Source organism: Brassica napus, chromosome C2 (genome assembly GCF_020379485.1).
Source record: "Brassica napus cultivar Da-Ae chromosome C2, Da-Ae, whole genome shotgun sequence".
Classification (NCBI taxonomy): Eukaryota; Viridiplantae; Streptophyta; class Magnoliopsida; order Brassicales; family Brassicaceae; genus Brassica; species Brassica napus.
The window spans coordinates 8170544-8194719 of record NC_063445.1 but is presented as its reverse complement, the minus strand read 5'-3'; the positions used below and the strand labels follow the sequence as shown (position 1 = coordinate 8194719).

The 24176-nt window shown below is 36.4% G+C and overlaps 2 protein-coding genes across 3 annotated transcripts; both read left to right on the top strand.

Moving 5' to 3' along the window:
• The first annotated feature begins 7811 nt into the window (after positions 1–7811).
• Positions 7812–11055, top strand: LOC106377535 (protein CHLOROPLAST IMPORT APPARATUS 2). Of its 2 annotated transcripts, none has more exons than XM_013817791.3 (3): positions 7812–9522; positions 10160–10312; positions 10786–11055. In XM_013817791.3, the coding sequence occupies exons 1-3, from the start codon at positions 8566–8568 to the stop codon at positions 10834–10836; spliced, it is 1161 nt and encodes a 386-aa protein (XP_013673245.1). In that variant the 5' UTR covers positions 7812–8565; the 3' UTR covers positions 10837–11055. The 2 variants fall into 2 exon arrangements, with proteins under 2 accessions (XP_013673245.1, XP_013673246.1); XM_013817792.3 differs by having other exon boundaries at positions 10160–10347.
• A 1855-nt stretch (positions 11056–12910) lies between these two features.
• LOC106377534 (putative clathrin assembly protein At5g57200) lies at positions 12911–14524 on the top strand. The gene is made up of 8 exons (XM_048748681.1): positions 12911–13037; positions 13264–13391; positions 13469–13558; positions 13606–13758; positions 13857–13922; positions 14027–14107; positions 14170–14259; positions 14468–14524. The coding sequence occupies exons 1-8, from the start codon at positions 12911–12913 to the stop codon at positions 14522–14524; spliced, it is 792 nt and encodes a 263-aa protein (XP_048604638.1).
• The last annotated feature ends 9652 nt before the right edge of the window (positions 14525–24176 follow it).

Genomic DNA, 24176 nt, shown 5'->3' with positions numbered 1-24176 from the left:
TTCAGACAAGTGGCACGGGGCTTTTGCGACACGTGTCATCCATGTATTTTTTTTTACATTTTAGATCCTTATTCTTTTTAGATTAGTGTAATTTGGTCAAATCCTTTCTAATTATGCAATATCTAATCATTTTTGCACTAACTATTATCGTCTGAAGTTTGATAATCTATTTTATTGTTTACTAAAATTCAATATGAATAAATAAATAAATAAAATAATTGAAATAAATTTTACATATTTAATTTATTCATAACTAAAAATAACATAATTTTTGTTATTTTACTATTTTTTACCATTTTCTATTATTTAACTTACAAATTATATATTTATTTAACTATTAAAAATATAAAATGACCAAACTAATAAAAAGAAATTAGAGTGTAATACATAATCTAAACATAAAACTTTCGCAATCACAAAGAAAAAAGAAAAATACTATAGTAATACTAACTCAATAAAAGTTTGGAGCTGAAAAAAGACCAGCAAAGAAGACTAATCTATCTCATTTTACCATAGAATGTCTTGGTTAGAACAAGCAGATGTCAGAAAAAGGTAAAAAGATAAAATATGAGATAAAGCAATCCCCAGAACACAAAGGATCGCGATCAAAGCAAAAAACCAAAAAAACGGGTCAGAGAAAGAATAATCATCGGAATAACAAAATCACCACAAAACAAAAAGACGCATGTCTAAAGCACCAGAAGCACAAGCACCAGTTAATAGATAAGATGCACCTCACAAACTAAACAAGTACATACAAGGCGCCCATGACAGCGAAGAACCACAAAACTCTGAATAGAAGAAACCAAAGCTCCAAAAGAGCAGCTCCGCACACCTACACCAAGGGATGCATGAGAAGAATATAAACAACCCGAGTGTGGGAGAATGGAAGCCAACCACCGAGAAACCAAAGCTTAAGCTTGAGACCATAAACAACCTTTCAAGCGCACAAAGCATACACAGAGAAAAACACTATCCAAACCTAGAGTAGCAAATATGGCGAAATGGAGAGCCACCAGAGACGTGATCAGCGATGAAAGATGCAACGAGATGAGAGAACAAAGAGATAAAAAGAGACAAAATGAAATCAACGAACCGTGGATCCATCCTCGAGTTATGAAAAAAGAGCATAGAAGTTAGATCACCAAAAACCAGATCTTAAGAACCAAGACGAGCAGAGACTATCGATGGCAAACCAACAACAAGGAAAACAACATCAATGACAACTAAACTCTGACCCAACCCAATGAGATGTAGTTTCTAACCTTAGCCAAAATCGAAAGAAAAAACGATAAATATTGACTGAAATAACATACTACGCCGTAAGAAACAACCACACAACATGGAACTAATATGTCTGATCTATAACAAATAACATATAATCTCAAAGAAAAAGAAGGTGAGCAAAACAAGAGCACAGAGGTGAGTCTTTTCCCAGTGATGGTGAGAAGCACTGCACACCGGAGAAATAAACGAAATACATAGATGGTGACAGCTCAAGGTCAAAATATGGGGGAAAGTGCAAAAAGCATCTAAAAAAGTAATGTTCAAAAATGTGAAAAACTAAAATACAATTTTAACGCTGTTAATCTTAGAATCAACAAATTCTTAAAGACAAAGTTATTGAAATTCAATAATTTTACATCAAAAACTCATTTTACCGCTAACAAGTAGTATTATACATACAACAACACATTATTAAAAAGACAAACACATAATATATTAACTTATTAGATACTACTACATAACATAAAAAACATCAAATAATGATGTTCACAATAAATACTGACTACATAATCACATCTTCCAAAAATCATATTTAACAACAATAAAACAATATTCCGCGACACCCTCCTAGTACTGTAACATTTTAGGGCGCCTTCAACATATCCGTATCTTTTCTGATACTTGATCAATCACAAATATGTGATTTTTCTCTTTGATTTCAATTTTTTAGTGAGAATGTGAAACAGATAAAAGTAAGAAAATATACATTTATATTTCTCATAGAAATCTTGTTAATCACGTTATTTAACACCATAATCCTTTTGAAATCCTCATTAAGGCAAATCACAACTCAGTACGTCTCATTACCTTTTTTAACAGGGGTTTTATTTATTTAAAGTGTAAATTTCCAAAAATATATCAAAATATAGTAAAGTTCGTTTTCTCCAAAATTAAACTTTTCAAAATGAGGAAACACTTTTTTCAATGATTTACTTCATTGTTTCTTTGCAAAAAAAATTCCATTTTAATTTTAGTATTAGTTATTAATACATAACACATTTATTTTTCAAGTTTATTAATTTTATCCAATTATCTTTCTTTAACAATAAATCATCATAATTACTATTTAATATAAACTAAACATTATCATTTAATAATATTATTGTACATAACATAAAAAAATAACATTAGATTTATATAGAAACACTAAACATATAGTATATTTCCGTACACATGATCAACAAACCCCCCTTCCACATGTCATAAGAAGGGAAAAAACCAACTTTATATATAAAGATTCTTCTAAATCAAATAGAAGTTCTTTAAAATAAATATATTCACACTCTTCGATATCAGTAGCTAATTAGATAAAAATAATAATATAAACTTTAAAATTAACTGGATAATATTAATTCATATAATTTGTTACTAAAAATGAGCACACGTTATAGAGGTTGATTGGTCGAAGCTGTAACTTTCTATTTTTTGCTCTAAGATTTAAGCTTTAAATTTTTAGCTTTGGCTTTAATTTATTTTGCGGTAGAAATTTTTTTAGAACACTAAATAAAAGCTCTAGAGAAAGCTAACATATTTTTTATTTAAATATTTTTGCTTTAGATCCGATTTTAAAAATAAAAGCATGATTGCTTTTAAAAATGACTGTAGAAATTAAAAGTCTGTCTACAACTTCTGAAATAAAAATATGATTGCTTTAAAAGATGACTCTAGAAATTAAAAAGTCTGTTCACAGCTTCTATAGACGCTTCCAATCACCCTCATAATTAAAGAACTTACACATTTTTTAAATATCATCTTCAAAATGAAGAAATAAATAGTTTCATAAATTTAAGGGACAAATGTTCATTGATTTAAAATTCTAAGACACAAAAGAAAGGAAATATTGTTGGACCGAAAAAAATGAAGCAAAAATGAAAAGTAAAAACACCCTTGGAGATTATATCCGAATATAAACAATATACTTCAGTTATACGTGCTGTTAAAATTAAATAGCTAATATGTTTTTCTCCACAAAACTTGTGTGAAAAATGGAACAATAATTAGTAAAATATCGAGGATGGGTGTCACATGTTGTCAGAAGAGAAGAATGTAATATAATAACAAAAATAACTTTGGAACAGAGCCATAACAAGGTTTATCCTGTTTTATTTTCTTTGAGGTTCAAATTCTATCTAGTACACTTCTTTAGATAAGAAAATTTCACCATATTGTTTTCAATTTTCTTGAAGATTTTTTTGTCAATTTGTCAAAACATTTCTAGTTTGGCTTGTAAGTTCTAGTGGTCAAGAAATCGTTTTGAAGTTTTGTTCTAATTAATAAGTATGCATGATTGGTATGAACAAGTGGTCAGCATTGATCTAAAGATTCACGATGAGAATTAATTTAAAGGAAATAAAATGACAATCTGAGCAAAATCTGAGAAAAATATGTTGACAAGTGACAAATTTGTATTGACTATGAAGTAAATTATAACTGACGAGTGACGAATTTGTGTAGACTTATGTCATACGATTTTTAAATTTGGGACACAAGGTTTTTTTTTTTTTTGTAACTATGGAGTATGGAACAAGACATTTTACGAAATGTTCAAAAAAAAAAAGATATTTTACGGGAATATTTTATCTTCGTCAATATAATTTGTTTGAAATTTTTATCTAGATATTTATAACGCCCACTACGATATCAAGAAATGGGGCGAAATCTGTAACTAAAAATCTCAAGTTACCAATTAGAAAATATTGAATTTTGTAGCTTTTCCCCTAAAACATTTACCGACTCTTGCCCAATGATTAATTCTAAAAAAAAAAATCTCTTATATATCAAAGACAAACATCGTAATAAATGCATCCACACTATAATAGACACATGATAGCTTCACAACGAATTGAGAATTAGTACGCTGACGTGTCATGTGTAAATAGCTTCTTAGCTAAACTTTACATTAATATGTTCACAATATATACTTTACGTTTTTTTCAATATAAAACTCACACTATCCGGATTTTTGGTTCAAATCAAAACGTATAAAAAATCGAAAGCTAAATAATATATATATATACATTTTTTTTACGGATAGAGCTGGATAAAATATTCATAAATTTTGATTTGATTCATTATCCGTTTTGATTCGAACAGAAAAATCCGACTATCCGTAACTCTACGAAGCAAATCAAATACTAAAATGCAATATCCGTAAAAAAAACAAATCAGAAAGACCAATATTTTTAGGAACGTATATCCAATTCTATCTGTAATATGCATATATATACATATATTTAAAGAATTATATATATATAAGTTATATATATTATAGTTTATATAAGTTTTACAATATTTTTATGTATTAAATTTATTATATTAGGTATTAGAATTTAAAAAGTTAGAATAATGATTTATTTGTTAATAAAATATTATTATTTTATATTATTTTATATTTTTCATTTATTTTTTAAAAAATATTTTATTTACGAATCAAATCGGATATCCTTTAAAATTCTAAAAAAATTCAGATATCCGAGTTACCGAATATCCGTGTGGCTACATATCGATCAACACGAATGCCTCCAAATACCCAGATATTCGATCCGTGTCCACCCTTATTTACGGATACAGTTTGATTTTTTTATATGAAAAAAATTCACTAATGTCTAGGCCTATTTTATTTTTAATTAATTTTATTTTAAATTGTTTTCTTTCATGTGTTATTTTGAACAAAAATGTCATTTAATATTAATTAATAGTATCTTTATATATTTATCAATCATTTTTATATACTTTTACATATACATACATATGCACATTGACGTGAGCACCTTATAACTAACATCACTGAAGTATTTAATATTTTGGATACTTCTTTCACTATCAACCAAATTGTAGCAAAATGATTTGTCTTAATAATTTTTTTTTCCTTTTCTTTAGCTGTTATCTGTTTAGAAACTATAATATGAAATCATTGGTTCGACATCACGACTATCTAAAATTTATAACATGAAAACAAACAAATAATAATAATTTTCGGTTATCACCAGAAAAACCAAAAATATCAAACATTTTAACTTAACAAACCAAAATAAATAATCCTTTAGAATGACAGTTATATTTTAGGAGATTAAAAACTAAAACAAACAACCTAAAATTAAACCGATATCCAGATTAAGCAGATTTAATATCTCTTTATTAAAAAATAATGAAACTCATAATCACATTCTGCGCAAGGAGCGGGTTATCACGTAGTATGTAAGTAAAAGAGGAATATCCAACTACACATAACCTAGTTTATCGTTATTTTCCACTCCACAATGCAAACATAAATTATGAAAAAGAAAAGATTTTTGTAATATGGAATTGATAATTTAACTAAGTGGTTTTGGCTTAGTGGTAAAAGGGTTCTAGGTGGAGCTTTTGCCCTGAGTTCGATTTTTTTTTGCCAACTATAGACGTTTTAAGTGGCAAAAAAATTCAAAATTTTATGGCTTTTTGGTGATTATTCCTTAAGTCTAGAATATCTTTGAAATCATACCAAAATTATTAAAATATATATATATGGAATTGATAATTTAGAACTATACATTCAAAAAAGATTACGAGATAAATGTTTGAATTTAGATATAAACTAACGCGTACTGTATTAATTAAAGAGCTATGAGTTAGAATTGTATTTTTGAATAAGTTAGTAGTATCCTAGTATATATATATATATATATAATTCACTAAATAACCAAAACTTCATCTTCTCTCCTACTTTTTATTCTTATTTCTCTCTTTTGGTTATTTGACAAATAAACCTTTTTGTAAATATAATGTTTGCGAACTTTTTTTCTTTTTTCTGATGCTGGATAAATAAAATTTCGACTCTAGGTGTAAGAATTATACATACATTTTTTACCAAAAAGAATTATCCATACATGCTAAAAAATAATTAAAATGATTATCCATTTCTGAGTATGAGTTAGATGTACGAAACTGACAAACTAAATGAAAATTTTATAGAACACCGCTAAGAAAAAACAAAAGGAGTTGGATGTTTTGAACCATATTTCAAAAAGAAAGAGTAATTGGACGTTTTGTAAAAGTGTAGTCATAAACTCATAATTAATGTTTAAATACAGTGTTGTTTTGATAATATACGGATAACTCGTGGATATCATAGCTGTCTCTACGTATACAATGGATATGTATATCCTAACATGACAAAGAAAATATATATAAAAGGTAGAAAATCTAATATCTAATCAGAAGTCATTGATCGTAATGAGGTAAACGTAGGTTTAGATTTCGCCACAAATTACTTCAAATGATACCAAAAAGGTTCCAATCATTTTCCCTCTCACATACACAATCCACTAGCCCACCACTTCCTTTCTCCACACTTTTTAGAAGAAAATATATTAATATATAAACGTAATTATTATTTATAACACTATATTAAACATTTTATGACAAAACTGTAAAAGCTTTCTTCTAGTCATGCCACTTAGGCCATAGCATTATTTTACTATAGTAATAATTGAAATCACCAAATGAAAAATATTTTTTATCTTAAGGGCAAGGCCATTATTTTGCTGTTGTTATTTTATAGAAACCATATGTAAATTTGAAGTTAAAATCCCGTCAGGAATATGTTATATAAGCAATCACGATTCACCTACGTACTTGGAATCAAATGATCCAACGACTAAAATAGAATTATAATGTTTACACGTTCAGAACAAAAATATCATGCATATATATCGAAACATCATCTGATACAAGCTAAACTATGGATAAGAATTATCGATATAAGTTTTCTCGACTAATATTTGTCAAAAAAAAAAAACGTTTTCTCGATCAATAATTATCGATGTAAGAAAATAAAAATTATGGATGTAAGTAATCTGGGTACTCAATGAAAAATTAGTAGATTCGAAAACCTTAAACCAAAAATGGTCACCAAACCCATCTACTACCTCAAGCTTGGATAAAAGAATAACCCACCAGAAAAAAAAAATTAGACAAGGTCACCTTATCCATCGACGTGGCCAAATATTATTAATTTTCAAAAAAAAAAAAATGGTCACCAAAAATGGTCACAAATTTGTAAAGTCGGTTCTTAGAAATACGTGAAAACTTTTCCGACCAGGCGACAACAATCAGTTAAATAACCACGTCGTCACAAAATCTAGTAAAGCCAATAATATTTGGCCACGTCGATGGATAAGGTGACCTTGTCTAATTTTTTTTTTCTGGTGGGTTATTCTTTTATTAAAGTTGAGGTAGCAGATGAGTAATCAGATCAGAATAGAACAACCAATAAAACAAAAAAATCTAAGAAAAGATTTACTTTTTAATTTAAAACTAGTTTCCTTGCACAATCATATAGTATTAGGCATTTTTATATTTTTCTTTGTTTAGCATCTTTTGTTTCTTATTTATTAGATATTAGTGCAGAGAATGATTCAACTAATCGATAGATTAAATGTTTTATTGGGAAACAAATCACCAAGACTCATGAGCCGATTATAACAGTTTTAAGAGATTTGAGGAAATGGTATTTAGATAAGCTAAGCGTTTGCAATTAAATTTCCTTATAAAAGTTTCGTGTAAAAGTAGAGAGAAAATTTATCCTGGGAGAGAGTATTCATGGATAAGAAATATCGTAAATTTTTGGAAATATTATATAAATAAATATACAAAAGTGAAAGAAAAAAAAACCAGCAGTAGTCCAGAACGGCCGATTGCGAGCTATCTTGTCCTTCTTCACCATATGCTCTCCCTTCACTCTCTCGTCTTCTTCTTCCACCACTCTCTTCTCTCTGTTTCTCCACATCTCAGTGAGATTAATCTTCACAAATTTTATTTACGGAGCTCTTTTGTTTGTCTTATTAACCTTTCACTAAAACCCTAATCTTCTCTTGTTATATATCTCGTGACTCTTGTTTCTCCTCCAATCTCTCTTCCCCTCTGTACTAACCAATTGAGTTCCTTCTGTAAAACTTCACTCGTTGGCCAGTTTCTTTGGTTTTCACAAAAATCTCAGATTCCAATTGTTTTTTTTGTTTCCTTTCTTTCTCTGCTTTTTATTTATATGACGAACATTAATAAGAATCTTTCTTTCCTCTTCTTATTTACGTAAAGTTTTTGACCTTTTTATTCCCTTTTATTTTGTATTTATACTGAAGGTTTAGGTGTTTTACTATCTTTAATATTAAATCAGAATATTTAATTTCATTTCCCTCAATTTCATAAACAGAAGAGGGACATAAACAGTGTTACAGTGTACTTGCACACACACTGGTTTTGGTTTTCAACATCGGCCTTATTTTTTTCCTCGGCCAAGAAATGTCGGCTTGCTTAAGCAGCGGCGGCTCCGCCGCCGCATACAGTTTTGAGTTAGAAAAACTAAAATCGCCACCGTCGAGCTCAACCACCACGACAACGAGAGCTGCTTCACCGTCATCAACAATCACCGAATCTACAAACTCCCCGCTCGCAATCTCGACAAGAAAGCCAAGAACGCAGCGGAAACGACCAAACCAGAGTTACAACGAAGCGGCGGCTCTTCTCTCCACCGCTTATCCCAACATCTTCTCTCCCTCCTCGATCAACCACTTGTACGCTCACAAGAAAACTCATCAGAATCCCCACTTCTACGGATTCGACGAGGACGAGGCTGAGCTGCTTCTACTCTCTGAATCAATCGAGGAGCCGGACTTTCTCTTTCTCCCGGCGATTCAAGCCAGATATTCCGATCAGAAAGAGGTGAATTCCGGCGTGAGTATCAACGAGTCGGAGGTGAGTCAGTTTGAGTTTTCCGACGAGTTCGACGCGGGGTCGATTCTCGGTGAGGAAGTTGAAGAGGGGATCGATAGTATAATGGGGAAACTCGAACCGGGAATCAAACGTGGACGTCGAATTAACCGGTTAAGTCAGATCATGACGATGAATAGAGGATTCAAATTCGCCGAAAATATCCCACTGGGACTTGGACTGAGAAGCGCTCTCAGAGACCACAACGACGCTAACCGGTGGAGAATCCACACCGTCGATTTCGATCAGATCTCGCCGCGAATCCAAACCGTCGATGATGTGAAGACGGAGGTTAAGAAGAGCAAGAAGAAGAAGAAGAAAGTTGCGGCGGCGGCGTCGACGGAATCGAGTAAAGAAGAGACGGAGGAGAGATCAGGCCATCCGATGCTGAAGCTCGACTACGACGGCGTTTTGGAAGCTTGGTCTGATAAAGCGACGCCGTTTCCGGATGAGATTCTGGGATCGGAAGCTACCGGAGCCGACGTCAATGTATGTCTGATCTCCTTCCTCTCTCGGCGTTGAAAATTTGATTTATTTATTTATTGGTTTTTAAAATTACTTAATTAGTTTATCGTAACTGATAGTACGTGTTTCTGTTATAACTAGTTGTGTGATGCCAAGTGGAGCTTATAGTGTTGTGTCTGAAGGGAGTGTGTTTTTTGTTTTGTCTTAATGCTCTTAAATAATCAATATTTGGTATAGTTTATTAGCGGTCACTTTATGATGAAATCATGCAAGTTTCTGACGAGAACTTATTAAAATTTTCTGAAAAGTTTTTTTTCCGTAACGTACTTATGAAAGTGTGAATAATTAAACATTTGACTTTGTTTAGATGGTCTTTTTGCTGTTTTTATCATTTCAAAAGAGGAAAACAGCTTTTTATCAGTTGAGAAAAGAAGGTTTCTTTTTATTTGTTCAAGTGGACTTTAGACATTGCACGTGAATTTTCACGTACAAGATAAACGAAGAGGTTCAAATTTTGTTTCGTATATATCCGTCTTAGTCGTACTCCTTTTAGCATAAAAGATATGTGTATATGTTGGTTTGTGAGGTTCACACAAGTCTCAGAAAACAGAAATGAAAATGTGTCCATGTGAACTAATGTGGAACATGGGTTTTGTGACAGGCCAGATTAGCTCAGATTGATTTGTTCGGAGACAATGGAGTGCGAGAGGCAAGTGTTTTGAGGTACAAAGAGAAACGTCAAACTCGGCTTTTCTCCAAGAAAATTAGATACCAAGTTCGAAAACTCAACGCAGATCAACGTCCTCGAGTGAAGGTATCTTCACCCACCTTAATGCGTGGTTAAAACATGTAGGTTTTACCATCCATAATATCATTTAATAGTTTACACTCGGGTTTTAACCAATTCATATTGCTTATACTTCTAATTACTAATGTTTTAAAACTAACTAACAAACCGAAAAAATTACCAAACCGAACCAGAATGTAAATTGAATTTGTTTTTTTTGTGACACACATGCTTAGCTGCGGAGTTCCAATGGGAACTGGTGCATTAGTTCTAAAATTATCGCATCCGAGTGAATTGAATTAGTTAATATAACAATTATCATCTAAAACTAGAAAATAGTGATATATATACATAATTAGTGGAAACAAACTAAGGAAGTAATAACTTAAGGATTGGGTCAAAGACTCAAGGGCTAGAGATATACATTTGATCTTGATTAAGACATTGAATCTAGTATTAATGTTACCTTCTCTGTGTGGTTGGTGATTGGATTGGAACAGGGACGATTCGTGAGAAGGCCCAGTGCAAGCCCTCCACGTTGTCAAAGATAGATAACAAGGAAAACTTAGCCAAGATTCTTCCTTTTATTTTTCCTTCTTATTTTTTTATAAATTTTGTCACCCTCATTTTCTTCCTTGATTTATAGTATAGACTTTTTCCTTCCTTAAATAAGGATTATGAAGAAGATTTTAATTCAGAGAAAGTGAGGGATCAAAACGAATAATTTTTTTTCGTGTTTTTTGCTTGCATAAGAAATGTGTTGAACTCAAGCCATTGTATAAATATATACCAACGGTAAATTGTTGGTTATATACAAAGTTATTTATGCATGAAACAAGAGGGAAATCAAATCTAATCTAATAAAACCAAATGATATGTAGGCCAATTATTTTATGTAGAACCAGCCAATGTTCTTGTCCAGACACCTAGTTGCATACCAACACTAACTAGTGTTTCTAAGGACCTACCACTGTTAGCTAAGAGATCTTCATCGATCCGGATGGAGTCCTCCATAAAGAATGGTTGACGCAGGTTGAAAAAATAAAAAAAAATCTTGTCAAGATTTTAAGATTGTTATACGCTAACCTTTTCGAAGACGCATATAACGGTGCTTCCACCAAGGAAGTCTGCTTATTTTTCTCTCTTTCTCATCATCATATCACACCACGTACCATTTCAAGATCCAGATTTCGATTTTCAGACAAAAGTGTAACTCGAGATGGGAACGTTCACGAGCTTACGCAAAGCCTATGGAGCCCTCAAGGATTCCACCACCGTTGGTCTCGCTAAGGTCAACAGCGAATTCAAGGTCTCTTTCTCCTGATCGTGACATATGTTATGATCTATGCATGTTCTTGATTCTTGATCGTTATACATTATTAGGATCTAGACATTGCGATCGTCAAGGCAACCAATCATGTAGAGTCTCCTCCCAAAGAACGTCACGTTCGTAGTAAGTTTCCTCTGCTACTCCAAGATTTGGATATGATTCAAGAACTTTAACATACTACGGGTTGTGTTTATGCAGAGATATTCTCAGCGACATCTGTGATACAACCATGTAAACTTAGAGAGATTGATTTGTATGAACTTGTTGTTTATTCACGTCTTATGTTACACATATATATATACGTGCTTGTTACAAGAATATACTCAAGCACAATATCTTCTACAATCCTTATCACAATCTTCTAATGCATATCTCCAACCATCTCGATCCTTATCACCTCAACACTTCTACGTCTACCAAACCGAATCGGACTTATCCATTCTCTACACTCCCTCTCAAGTTGGAGCGTGTAAGTTTCGAACACCCAACTTGTTGAGAAGATAACGAAACTGCGAACTCCCCAAAGCCTTGGTCATTATATCAGCCAGCTGCTCAGTGGTTCGAACGTGTCTCGTGACCTGATCGATGGCTTTGGAACTCTGTGACCTCTTCCAAGTTCCTCCACCGTTTCTGTGGTCACCACGGCTTCTTCAACATGTGCAGTTGCCTCTGTTTCTGTGGCCTCCACTAACTCATTCTCCAATTCAATCGTGTCTGCTGTCCTTGTTTCTGAAGCTGGTGGTGCTTCGACAGGTGTAGACTCCATGGATTCCGTAGGAGTCATCGGCAACTCAGCAACGTCGCTCCCCCTCGAAGCGATCAGTGGTTCTATTTCTTCAGTTTCATGTACAGGTTGCATAGTTTGTGGGACTGCTGTGTTCGTGCCGCTTGTATCAGTCTGATACGGGAACACTGACTCGTCGAAAACAACATCACGGGACGTAAAGAACTCCTCGTTCTCCAAGTCGTATAGCCTCCAACCTCTCTTTCCAAACGGGTACCCTACGAACACGCACTTCCTGCCTCGCGCTCCGAACTTGTCTTTGTGTGTCTGCAGGTTGTGTGCAAAGCAGAGACAACCAAATGTCTTCAGATCAGCATACGATGGGGCCTTACCATACAAACATTCATAGGGAGTCTTCCACGAGCAGATATTGCTTACTGTATTCATGCATTGTCTAAGAGATTATCCAAAACTCGCACTTGGGTTGTAAGTTCTTTTCTTTCTTGCTTTGCAAGTTTCTTCTGAACAAGATCTTATATTTGCGTTTAATTTTGATAAACACACGTACAGAATGTTAATAGTCATTCACAGAACTTTAAGAGAAGGTGATCCTACGTTCAGAGAAGAGCTTCTAAACTACTCTCACAGAAGACACACTCTCAGAATCTCTAACTTCAAAGACGACACAAGTCCTCTTGGTGAACTGAATCATTCCCCATTTCTCTCTATATATCAAGAAATGGCTAGGCGGTAATTAGACACTCTATAGTGCCTATGCGTCTACCTAGACCGATTTTATAAGAAAAATCACTGTAAAAAAAATCATTTAGCTTATAACCGAGTTTACCGCCTAGGACAATTTTTATAACACTGATATGCATTTATCTCATCATCTCTTGATTTACCATATTATTTTTGACGTAGCTTGGGATTGCTCTGGTTGGGTTAGAACATACGCGCTTTTTCTTGAAGAGCGGCTTGAATGTTATCGCGTCTTAAAGTATGATATAGAGGCAGAGCGTTTGCCAAAAGCTTCAGGTGCAGCTTCCAGGGTTTGTCTTCTCACTTCTAATCATCAAGAAACTGTCCAACTTTGTTACAAACCTTTGTGTTTCAATTTGTTATGTAGACGCATAGGACAAGGATGTTGTCTGGTGAAGATCTGTTAGAACAGTTACCTGCTTTGCAACAGCTTCTTTTCCGGCTTATCGGATGTCAAGTAAACTTCGCTCTTTGCTTTCTTACTATTTTGTGTTTGCGTGCTAGAGAAGATATCTTCCTTATTTGTTTTCAGTTTTGCAGCCTGAAGGAGCAGCTTATAGCAACTATCTAATCCATTATGCTCTTGCTTTGGTGCTTAAAGAAAGCTTCAAAATCTATTGTGCTATCAATGATGGAATCATTAACCTTGTTGACATGGTTTGTTTTTCTTTTAAAAAAAGAAGTTTCATTTTCTCATTTTTGGTTCTCTGTTTGCTTTATAATCAAAGAATGTTTATTTCTATGTGTCACTTTAGTTCTTTGAGATGACAAGGCATGATGCAGTTAAAGCTCTAAACATATACAATCGGGCTGGTCAACAGGTGAAGCAACTATTTTTAATCAATCTCATTCCTACGTTTTGACATGCATTAAGATTGTTTACATAGACGTTAAGCTTTGCTTCTTGGTGTTTTTCTTTGCATAGGCTGAGAATCTTGCTGAGTTTTATGATTACTGCAAAGGGCTAGAGCTCGCTAGGAATTTTCAGTTCCCAACATTAAGACAGGTTGGTTCTACGTTTCATTTCTTAACTGTTGTGTAATTCACTCCTTGGTGCTTATCAAAAAGATCTTGTTTCAGCCTCCTCCATCGTTTCTTGCAACAATGGAAGAGTACATTAAAGAAGCACCTCAGAGTGGTTCTGTACAGAAAAAGCTGGTAAAAATGAATTTCATCTCATCATATTTCTCCACATGATTTGACATTTTGCTATGTTTGTGTAAACTTGTGATGAAAGTATAAACTGAAAACCTGCATTGATCTTCACAATGTACACACGTATATATACAAAGCCATCGTGGCCTAAGCCCTAGATAATATAGGAACTTTAACATAACTATAATGTAAGATAAATGGAAACATAAAGGTTATCCTTATCTATAGGATTCCCTTTCCTAATACTCCCCCTCAGGTTGGAGAGTGAAGATCTTGAATATCCAACTTAGAAGAAGGAGCTTCAAACTGCGGCCGACCCAATGCCTTTGTTAAAATATCTGCGATTTGATCATTCGTACTGACATGAATGGTAGAGATGAGACCAGCTTTAACAGCATCCCGAATGCAGTGACAGTCTCGTTCGATGTGTTTTTGCGTTCATGGAAAACATGATTAGCAGCTATATGTATGGCAGCTTTACTATCACAATGAAAAACAACTGGAGTTTTCACTTTAACACCTAGATCTGCCATCAGTGGAATAATCCACTTGATCTCTTTGGTTGCTAACGCCATTGCTCTGTATTCTGCTTCAGCGGACGACATTGAAACAGTGCCTTGTTTCTTAGTCTTCCACTGAATTGGTGATCCTCCAAGAAGAACAAGAAATGCACTCAACGACCGCCGAGACTTTGGACAAGTACTCCAATCTGCGTCAACGTAAATGGAAACCTGTAGGTCACTGTTAGAGCGAAAAATGATTCCCTGGCCTTGACAACCCTTCAGAAAACGAACAACCCGGAGAGCAGCGGACCAGTGAGCCTCTCTTGGCTGTTTCATAAACTGAGAAAGAAGATGAATAGTGTAACATAACTCCGGTCGAGTAACAGACAAATACACTAACCGACCAACTAAACAACGATATTTCTTTGGTTTCAGATAGGACCAGACTCTGATCAGCCGCCAGATTATGGTATTTTTCAAGCGGAATTGTGACTGGCTTGCAACCAAGAAGTCCAGTATCGGAGATGATATCTAACACATATTTTCTCTGAGAAATAAATATGCCTTCCTCGGAACGAGCTACCTCAATGCCAAGAAAGTACTTGAGCCTGCCGAGGTCCTTCATTTTAAAACACTTTCCCAAGTAAGACTTGAACTTGGTAAGAAGATCGAGATCATTGCTTGCAAGAACAAGGTCATCGACATAAATAAGTACCCTAAGTTCCTGAGATCCTTTTGTGTACATAACAAAGAATAGTCTTCGTATGATTGCTCAAAGCCATATTCAAGCAAAGACTTCGTGAGTTTCTCGTTCCAGCAACGCAGAGCTTGACGAAGACCATATAAAGACTTATGAAGACGACACACCTTGGTAGGATCCGGGTGTGTGAAACCAGGTGGTAGGCGCATGTAGACTTCTTCATTGAGATCACCATGAAGAAAAGCGTTATGTACGTCCATTTGACGAATTCCCAACCTTTTGCAGCGACAAGACCAAGAAGACCACGAACAGTAGCCATTTTAACAACAGGAGCAAACGTTTCAGCAAAATCATCGCCCTCGACTTAGTTGTTGCCCATAACAACCAGACGTGACTTAGGACGCTCAACAGTTCCATCAGCGTTAAACTTGTACTTATATATCCAGCGAGAACCAATCAATGTTTTACCAGGCGGAAGCAAGACGATATCCCAAGTACCATTCTCTTCATGTGCGAGTATCTCGTTTTTCATAGAACCACGCCAAATTTTATCTTTAGCAGCTTGTGAGTAGTATTTTGGCTCGACTGCAGCCGTAACCGCCGCAAGAAAGGCCTGATGTGAAGGTGAAAACTTTTCATCAGTGATATAATCAGTTAGAGGATAGAGACAGTTACCATGGATTGTTTCAGACGACGAAGATGCAGAGCAGGAGAGAGCGAGAGTAGGGTCTTCAAGACGAGCTGCATTGTAGGTAACATAGTCTCTTGAGTTTTACTGAAGGCAATCTCGAACGCTGACCTCTGCCTAGTACTTCTTCAGTAATTTCGACAGTAGATGGCAGAGGTGGAGGATTTAAACGCGGAGATGCAGTCGTAGGAGTCACAGCAGGTACGGAAATGTCTGATAGAGTGGTAGACACGTGGTCTGGATTCAAGACGGGTTGCAGAACATCGTGAGATGTGGGTTCAGTAGAGATGGCAGTGTCTGATAGAGAGACTGCAGGCTGAGATGAACTCCCCCTGTCGTCGGAAAAGACAGGGACTGGGATTTCCAAATCCTCGTCGAATTGTGCAAGAACAGGTTGTGTGATGGACAAGTCACGAGGTTGAGATGAGAATGGGAACTCATTTTCTTGAAATACCACATCTCTAGAGATAAGGAACTCCTCTGTACTTAGGTCAAATACCTTCCAACCTTTTTGAGCGTGTGGATAGCCAACAAACACACATCGTCGACTTCATTTACCAAATTTAACTTTATCACGACTCCGATGGTGAACAAAACATAAGCTCCCAAAGACTCGAAAATGGGAATAACTAGGCTTTTCGTTATACAAGAGTTCATAAGGAGAGCGATGTTGAAGGACTGCCGACGGCGTGCGATTTATCAAATGTGTTGCAGTCATGATGGATTCTCCCCAAAACTTGATTGGCAAGTTACTTTGAAACAATAACGACCTAGCGACATTGAGAATATGACGATGTTTCCTCTCTACACGACCATTCTGCTGAGGGGTGACAACGCAGGAGGTTTGATGGATGATCCCATTCTCACAAAAGAAACGACTCAGACACATAAATTCTGTGCCGTTGTCATTACGAACAGTCTTGACATCTTTAGAGAACTGTTTTGTAGTCATTTGGCAGAAGTTTTGAATGACTGTACGAACCTCAGATTTTTCTAGAAGAAGATAGGTCCATACTGATCTGGAGTAATCATCAACAATAGTCAAGAAATATACTGCTCCAGATGATGATTGAATGCAATAAGGTCCCCAAATATCACAAGAATTAGCTGAAAACACTCTCATAAAACACTTCTCTAGTCTGCTTAGCCTCAAAACAAATGTCACAAGGACTTTGAGTAGCAGGTTTATTTAAAAACATAGGTAAAAACGTCAACACTGAAAACGAGGGATGTCCTAGCCGTTGGTGCCATAAAAACTGATCAGCCGACTTATGAGACTTATCAGCGACTTGAACACGTGCAGCCATAACATCCTTGAAGAAATAAACCCCACCTCTCTCTTCACCTGCTCCAATCAGTGTCCTCGTGAAATGATCCTGTAAAACACACAACGTATCTGTTAGAAGGGCAAAGCAGTTTGTCTGACGTAGGAGTTTGGAGACTGAGATGAGAGAACAGTTTAAGTTTGGAACAAATAACACATTCGACAAAGTAATGTTATTGGACAAATGAAACACGCCAGTGTGGGTTGCATAGGATTTGTTCCCGTCTGCAAACCCCACTGGGCGCGGTGGAATACTGATAATATCCTTGAGAAACGAGAGTTCTCCCGTCATGTGGTGAGAGGCCCCTGTATCCAAGATGAGATCACCGTATTTCTTACCAATTAACTTATCAGATGACTTTGCTTTCTCATAACCATCTGAGTTAAAACTTTCCATTGTTCCTCAGTGAATGAAGGGAATGTAGATGAGTTTGACGAGGTAGCATGAGCATTGTTAGCTCTGACGCCGTTGTTTCTGTTACAATATGAACTAGCTCAACCACGTCCACGACCTCCTCGTCGTCCTCTATTGTCACCTCGAGTTGGTGGTGTTTCTTCCCACCAATCTGGAAACCCGACCAACTGCCAGCAATTTGCTTTGTCATGTCCTCGTTGACCAAAGTGAGCACAATTTGGAATGCGACGAGACTGTCCAGTAGGCTCAGATTGCTCCTTCTTAGCGACAAACCCGACAGCATTGGTGTGAGCTTCGCGTTCCTTAGTTGAGGTAAGACGTTGCTCCTCCCGTACTATCTTAGCATAAGTTTCACCAAGATCAATAGGAGAATCCGATGGAATAATACTTTAACAAACAACTCCAAAGTGAGATTCATGTAAACCCATGAAAAATTGATGAACCTTTTCTTCGTCACGTTCTTGTTCATACCGAGCAGCCGCACTGAAACTACACGCCGGAAGTGGCTTGAAGGTATCCAACTCTTCCCATAACTTGGCTAATCGGCCGAAGTAATCCATGACAGACTGACCATCTTGCTTACACGCAGCAAGTTGTTCTTTTAGATAATGAATGTGAACTTTGTTTCCCACAGAGAAACGTTTTCTTATATTTTCCCACAACTTGTGAGAATCTGAGATGAAGGTGACCGTCGACCGCACACGAGCTTCAATTGACGTACGAATCCACCCAACGATCTTCACAGACGACCAGAGCTCAAAGTTCGGATCATCTATTAATGGTTTAGGTATTGTACCATCAATAAACCCTAACTTTCGTTTAGCTCTTAGAGCATTAGTCAGCTACGTGGACCACTCATTATAGTTGTCACCCGAGAACATCACAGAGGTTATCAGGGCTCCGGGGTTATCAGATGCAAACAGAGTGTCCGGACCTGATTTATTGACATTCTGCTCAACTTGAGAAGTAGAACTTTTGGTGGCGCAGTCGACCATGACTTGAGCGTTTGTTCATACGTGAGAACAACACTCGAAACTTGAACAACAGACTTTTAGGTCACAGAGATTTTTTTATTGCTCTAATACCATGTAAACTTGTGATAAAAGTATAAACTGAAAACCTGTATTGATCTTAACAATGTACACACGTATATATACAAAGCCACCGTGGCCTAAGAGCATCTCCAACCCACCTCTATATTTGCCTCTATAATACCATTTAGAGATAAAACCACTCCAACCTTCTAAAATAGAGATTGCTATTTTCACCTCTATATTTAGAGGAAGAAATAGCATTCCTCTATAATAGAAGCATACTTTTTTTTTACAAAATGATCCTTTAACTTTTTACTTTAACAATTATAACCAAAATAAATATTTTTAGTGAAAATTTACTGTTTATATAAATATATAATCATACTTTTTATTTACATAATAGTTTCTATAAAAATATTCAGTGTAAATAATATCATAATTTTATGAATGTTACACTAAATTGGGTTACTTTTCAACTTTTACAAATAAAATGTACTATTTGTAAAATTAGAAAAGAATATATCAAAAATATTCCTTTTTAGAAGAAGAAATAGATGAATACATTGGAGACAAACTCATCTCTATTATAGAGTTTCCCTATTTTAGAGGAAAAAAAAAAGGTAAATACGTTGGAAATGGTCTAAGCTTAGATAATATAAGAACTTTAACATAACTATAATGTAAGATAAATGGAAACATAAAGGTAATGCGATGCATTACGTCGGTAAAATATAAGGTGCTTATGAATGGTCAACCAAGAGGAAATATTGTTCCTGGTAGAGGCTTAAGACAAGGAGATCCTTTGTCTCCTTTCATTTTTATTCTATGCACGGAAGCGCTCGCTAGCCTTCTTAATCATGCAGAGAATCAAGGGAAGATAATGGGGATGCGTGTCACACGCGCGTGCCCCTCGGTATCTCACCTTCTCTTTGCTGATGATAGTCTTTTCTTCTGTAAGGCGGAGCCCCGTGAATGTGAAGAAGTAATGAAAGTAGTCAGGAAATATGGTAAAGCTTCTGGCCAATGTATCAACTTCGAAAAGTCGTCCTTACTCTTTGGTAAGCGGATTAATGCAAATACCAGGCAAGAGATCAAAGATACAATGGGTATACAAAACGAAGGAGGGATGGGAACCTACTTAGGTATCCCGGAAGATATAAGCGGATCCAATTGCAAATTGTTTGCATTCCTCAAGGACAAGTTAATGCACAGGGTAAATGGATGGACGGGTAGGTGGCTTTCAAAAGGAGGGAAGGAAGTTCTGATAAAACCTATTCTGCTAGCTCTTCCGACTTATGTCATGTCTACTTTCCTGCTCCCTTTAGAGATATGTGAAAACCTAGCTAGTGCCATCGCACGGTTCTGGTGGAGTTCAAACCCACCAAAGAGAGGAATTCACTGGGCGAAATGGGAAAAAGTTTGCCTACCAAGGGAGGAAGGAGGGATTGGGTTTCGTATGATCCATGAGTTCAATCTGGCATTGTTGGCAAAACAACTATGGAGGCTGGTTCAATTCCCAGACTCATTGGTCGCTCAGGTCTTGAAGGGGAGATACTACAAATTAACCTCGCCGCTGAGAGTAAACTCGGCTAGCTGCCCATCTTATGTGTGGACTAGCATTTCTGCTGCAAGGAAGTTGTTATTGCTGGGAATCAGACAGAAGATACACTCAGGTTATGAAGTAAAGGTGTGGGAGGATCCGTGGATCCCAACGATCCCAGCGAGGCCGGCTGTCCCTGTGGCACCAGTAATGCATCCTAACATGAGAGTAAGCGATCTCATTGATCAGATAGGGAAGGATTGGGATGTTGGATTATTGGAGAATTATGTAAATCCCGAGGACATACCGCTTATAAGGAGTTTGGCCATAAGTTCATCTCACCGGCGCGATACTTTTTGCTGGAGCTACACAAGGAATGGCCAATACTCGGTTAAATCTGGATATTGGGTGGCCTAGAATCTATTGAAGATGGCGGAAGCACATGAGATATTGGAACCGAGTATTACCAAGCTTCAAGCTTTTGCTTGGAAGTTAAAAGCGCCTACGAAAATATGTCATCTTATTTGGCAGTTATTGACTGGGCATGTTGCAGTAACAAGGAATTTAGCAAGACGTAATATGCGATGTGATAACTATTGCCCAAGATGCGGAGATTTGGATGAATCAGTCACACATGCTATCTTTGAATGCGCGCCAGCGCTACAAGCTTGGACCTTATCGACAACCCCAACAAGCCCTGAGGTATTTCCACTACCAAGTGTCTACGCCAATATGGACTACCTATTCTGGAGAAAAAACTCTATTATTGAGCCGGAACAAGACAGAGATCATTTTCCCTGGATAATTTGGTATATCTGGAAAGCTAGGAATGATAAACTATTCAAGGGGATAGATAGAGATCCTTTGGAGTTAGTCCGCTATGCAGAGAGTGAATGTCAGGCCTGGTTTGCTGCGAACGATGTGGCACAACCTATGGTACAAGAGACTAATATAGAGAACCCTCAAGTCATAAGCTTGGGTAATATTTGCTTGCTGGATGGATCTTGGACAACATCTGCCAACTTCAGTGGACTTGGATGGGTTTGGATGGACAATACGGGAAATACTCAGCTCATGAGGATGAAGAATCTTCCTCGACGTGAATCAGCCTTGCATTTGGAAGTAGAAGCGCTACGGTGGGCAATGGAGAATATGCTACAACACTCAACATGCCAACGCTTTGGGACGGATTGTAAGGAGCTGATCGCAATGTTAGATGATCCTCATGCGTGGCCTAGCTTTGCGACGGAATTGGAGAGGATAGAGACGCTACAGATATGCTTCCCGGAGTTTAGCATCACTCATGTTCCACGAGCGAGAAATCAATTTTCAGACTTTTTAGCTAAGAATGCTAGATCCTTCCATAGGGAGTTACTTTTCATTGGTTGTTCTATTCCGGTCTGGTTACCCAGACCACCTCAAGCCTGAGTAATAGAATGGCCGTTCGATGTCAAAAAAAAAAAAAAAAGTAATCATTATCTATAGGATTCCCTTTCCTAATAGTTTGTATTAACAGGAGTATGAGGAAAAAGAGGAGGAGCCTGAACCACAAGAAGAAGAACAGCCTGAAGAACCTGCTGAAGATGAAAACCAAAACGAGAACATGGAAAGTGATCAGCCGCTTATTAAAGAAGAGCAAGAGGAGCCTCAAGAGGAGAAAGAAGAGGAAGAAGCTAAACCTTCACCATTGATAGACACTGATGATTTACTCGTTAATTATCTTCATCTATACATATAGTCAAGCTACCAAAACCAAAAGTTATGACCGTTTAACTTGGATTGGTGCAGGGTCTAAATGAAATAAACCCTCAAGCCGCAGAGATAGAAGAAAAAAACGCATTGGCTCTTGCCATATATCCAGCAGGACATGAAACTTCAGGCCCATCTAATAGTCTAAGCTTAATAGAAGCTGGAGGAAGTGGTTGGGAGCTTGCATTAGTCACACCACAGAACAACAACAACAACAACAATAACAATAACCCTCGTCCTACAATAGCAACAAAACTAGTAAGTCTCTCATTCAATTTTGAAAACTTTCTATTTTTAACTCACATGGTATATCTGTTTATAGGGTGGAGGATTTGACAACCTTCTACTGGATAGTCTCTACGAAGACGACACAGCAAGAAGACAGATCCAATTAACCAATGCTGGTTATGGATTTGGAGCCACGGCTACAACCGGAGAACCAGCCTCATTGAACCCGTACCCGTTTGGGATGCAACAAGATCCTTTTGCCATGTCTAACAACATGGATGTTGGAATTGTGTGAGCCCATGTCCAACTCTATATTGTCCGATTAGTACGATATTGTCCACTTTGGGACTTAGGCAAGCCCGCATGGTTTTATTTTTGGTTTCCTTCCCAAAAGGCCTCGTACTAATTAGAGTTGGACATCTCTTTATATATTAGACACTCCTTGTCTAATTCTCTAATGTGTGACTTAGTTTGTTATCTCACATTCTCCCCCTTAAACTAAGGATCACATTCATCTTGTGTCCCACAACTGACCTCCAGGATCTTTTTTTAACTTGATCTCTGCCACATACACCTCCCAATCCTAACTCGATGGGTCCCGTTCCTACTCGAAGGGTATTTTGGTCTTCTTGCAGATTTCTCGTCAACCGCTCTGATACCAATTAAAGTTGTACAAACACAAAGATTATAAGAACTTCTCTTCTTATTAGATTTAGAAACTCTCTCAAAACTAAACCTTTCAATGTGTTTCTCTTGATGGAACATCTCTCCATGAGAACTCTTTATATAGGAAGAAGCTACATCTTTTCCTAAGGGCGAAGCTACATCTTTTCCTAATAATAATATGGAAACATTCCTAAGCTCGATATGTTTTCATTTTTCCTTAACCCATCAAACTTCACTTTAATGAGTTAACTTGCTCCTCAAGTTAATTGGAATTATCCAACATTCCCCCCTTAATTCCAACTCGAATCTCGGGTATGCTGATCTTCTGAACTCCGATGAACTTCCATAGACCGTTAATAGGTGCATCGCATTTCTTCGATACGATGTTGCATTAGAACGTGAGTATATATGCTTCACTACTTCTCTATGACTCTCTCTTAAGCATCCTATGGTGCTTCGATACGATGTTGCATCAATCTCAGGCTCCTTATCTGCCTTTGATACTTTCAAACTCGTGTGCATCAGAACCTGAGTATAGTTACATGACTCCATCTTCGTCTTGACAAGTATACCTTGCGTGTATCCTCTTGTTTGATGTGAATGCCATCAGCTCCTTGCGTTACTTCTATACCAAGATAGTATGTAAGCATCTCGAGGTCTGACATCTCAAAACTTCTTGACATATCATCTTTGAATTGCTTGATAACATTGAGTGAAGTCCCTGTTACAATCAAGTCATCAACGTATATAGCTATGATAAGAAGCTCCCCCTTCTGTTTCTTTTGATATACCACAGGTTCCTTGGTGCACTTCGTGAACTCCATCTCCTTGAGAACACGGTCGAGTTTGATGTTCCAAGCTCTTAGAGCAACTGGTGCAAACACTTCGTCGAAGTCTATGCCTTGTTGTTGCACGTAGCCTTTTGCGACTAGCCTTGCTTTGTATTTGATCACCGTTCCATCTCCATTCCTCTTGATCTTATAGATACACTTCAAACCTATCGGTTTCACACCTGCCGGCTTCTTGACGAGCTTCCAGATCTTGTTTTTGATGATAGATTCGATCTCTGCCTT

Excerpts from the sequence above, each read along its gene's own strand:
- LOC106377535 (XM_013817791.3), top strand. The coding sequence starts at position 8,566 with ATGTCGGCTTGCTTAAGCAGCGGCGGCTCCGCCGCCGCATACAGTTTT. Across the intron at positions 9,523-10,159 it reads CTACCGGAGCCGACGTCAAT|GCCAGATTAGCTCAGATTGA; the intron begins GTATGTCTGATC and ends GTTTTGTGACAG. Across the intron at positions 10,313-10,785 it reads ATCAACGTCCTCGAGTGAAG|GGACGATTCGTGAGAAGGCC; the intron begins GTATCTTCACCC and ends GGATTGGAACAG.
- LOC106377534 (XM_048748681.1), top strand. The coding sequence starts at position 12,911 with ATGTTAATAGTCATTCACAGAACTTTAAGAGAAGGTGATCCTACGTTC. Across the intron at positions 13,759-13,856 it reads TCATTAACCTTGTTGACATG|TTCTTTGAGATGACAAGGCA; the intron begins GTTTGTTTTTCT and ends GTGTCACTTTAG. Across the intron at positions 13,923-14,026 it reads ACAATCGGGCTGGTCAACAG|GCTGAGAATCTTGCTGAGTT; the intron begins GTGAAGCAACTA and ends TTCTTTGCATAG.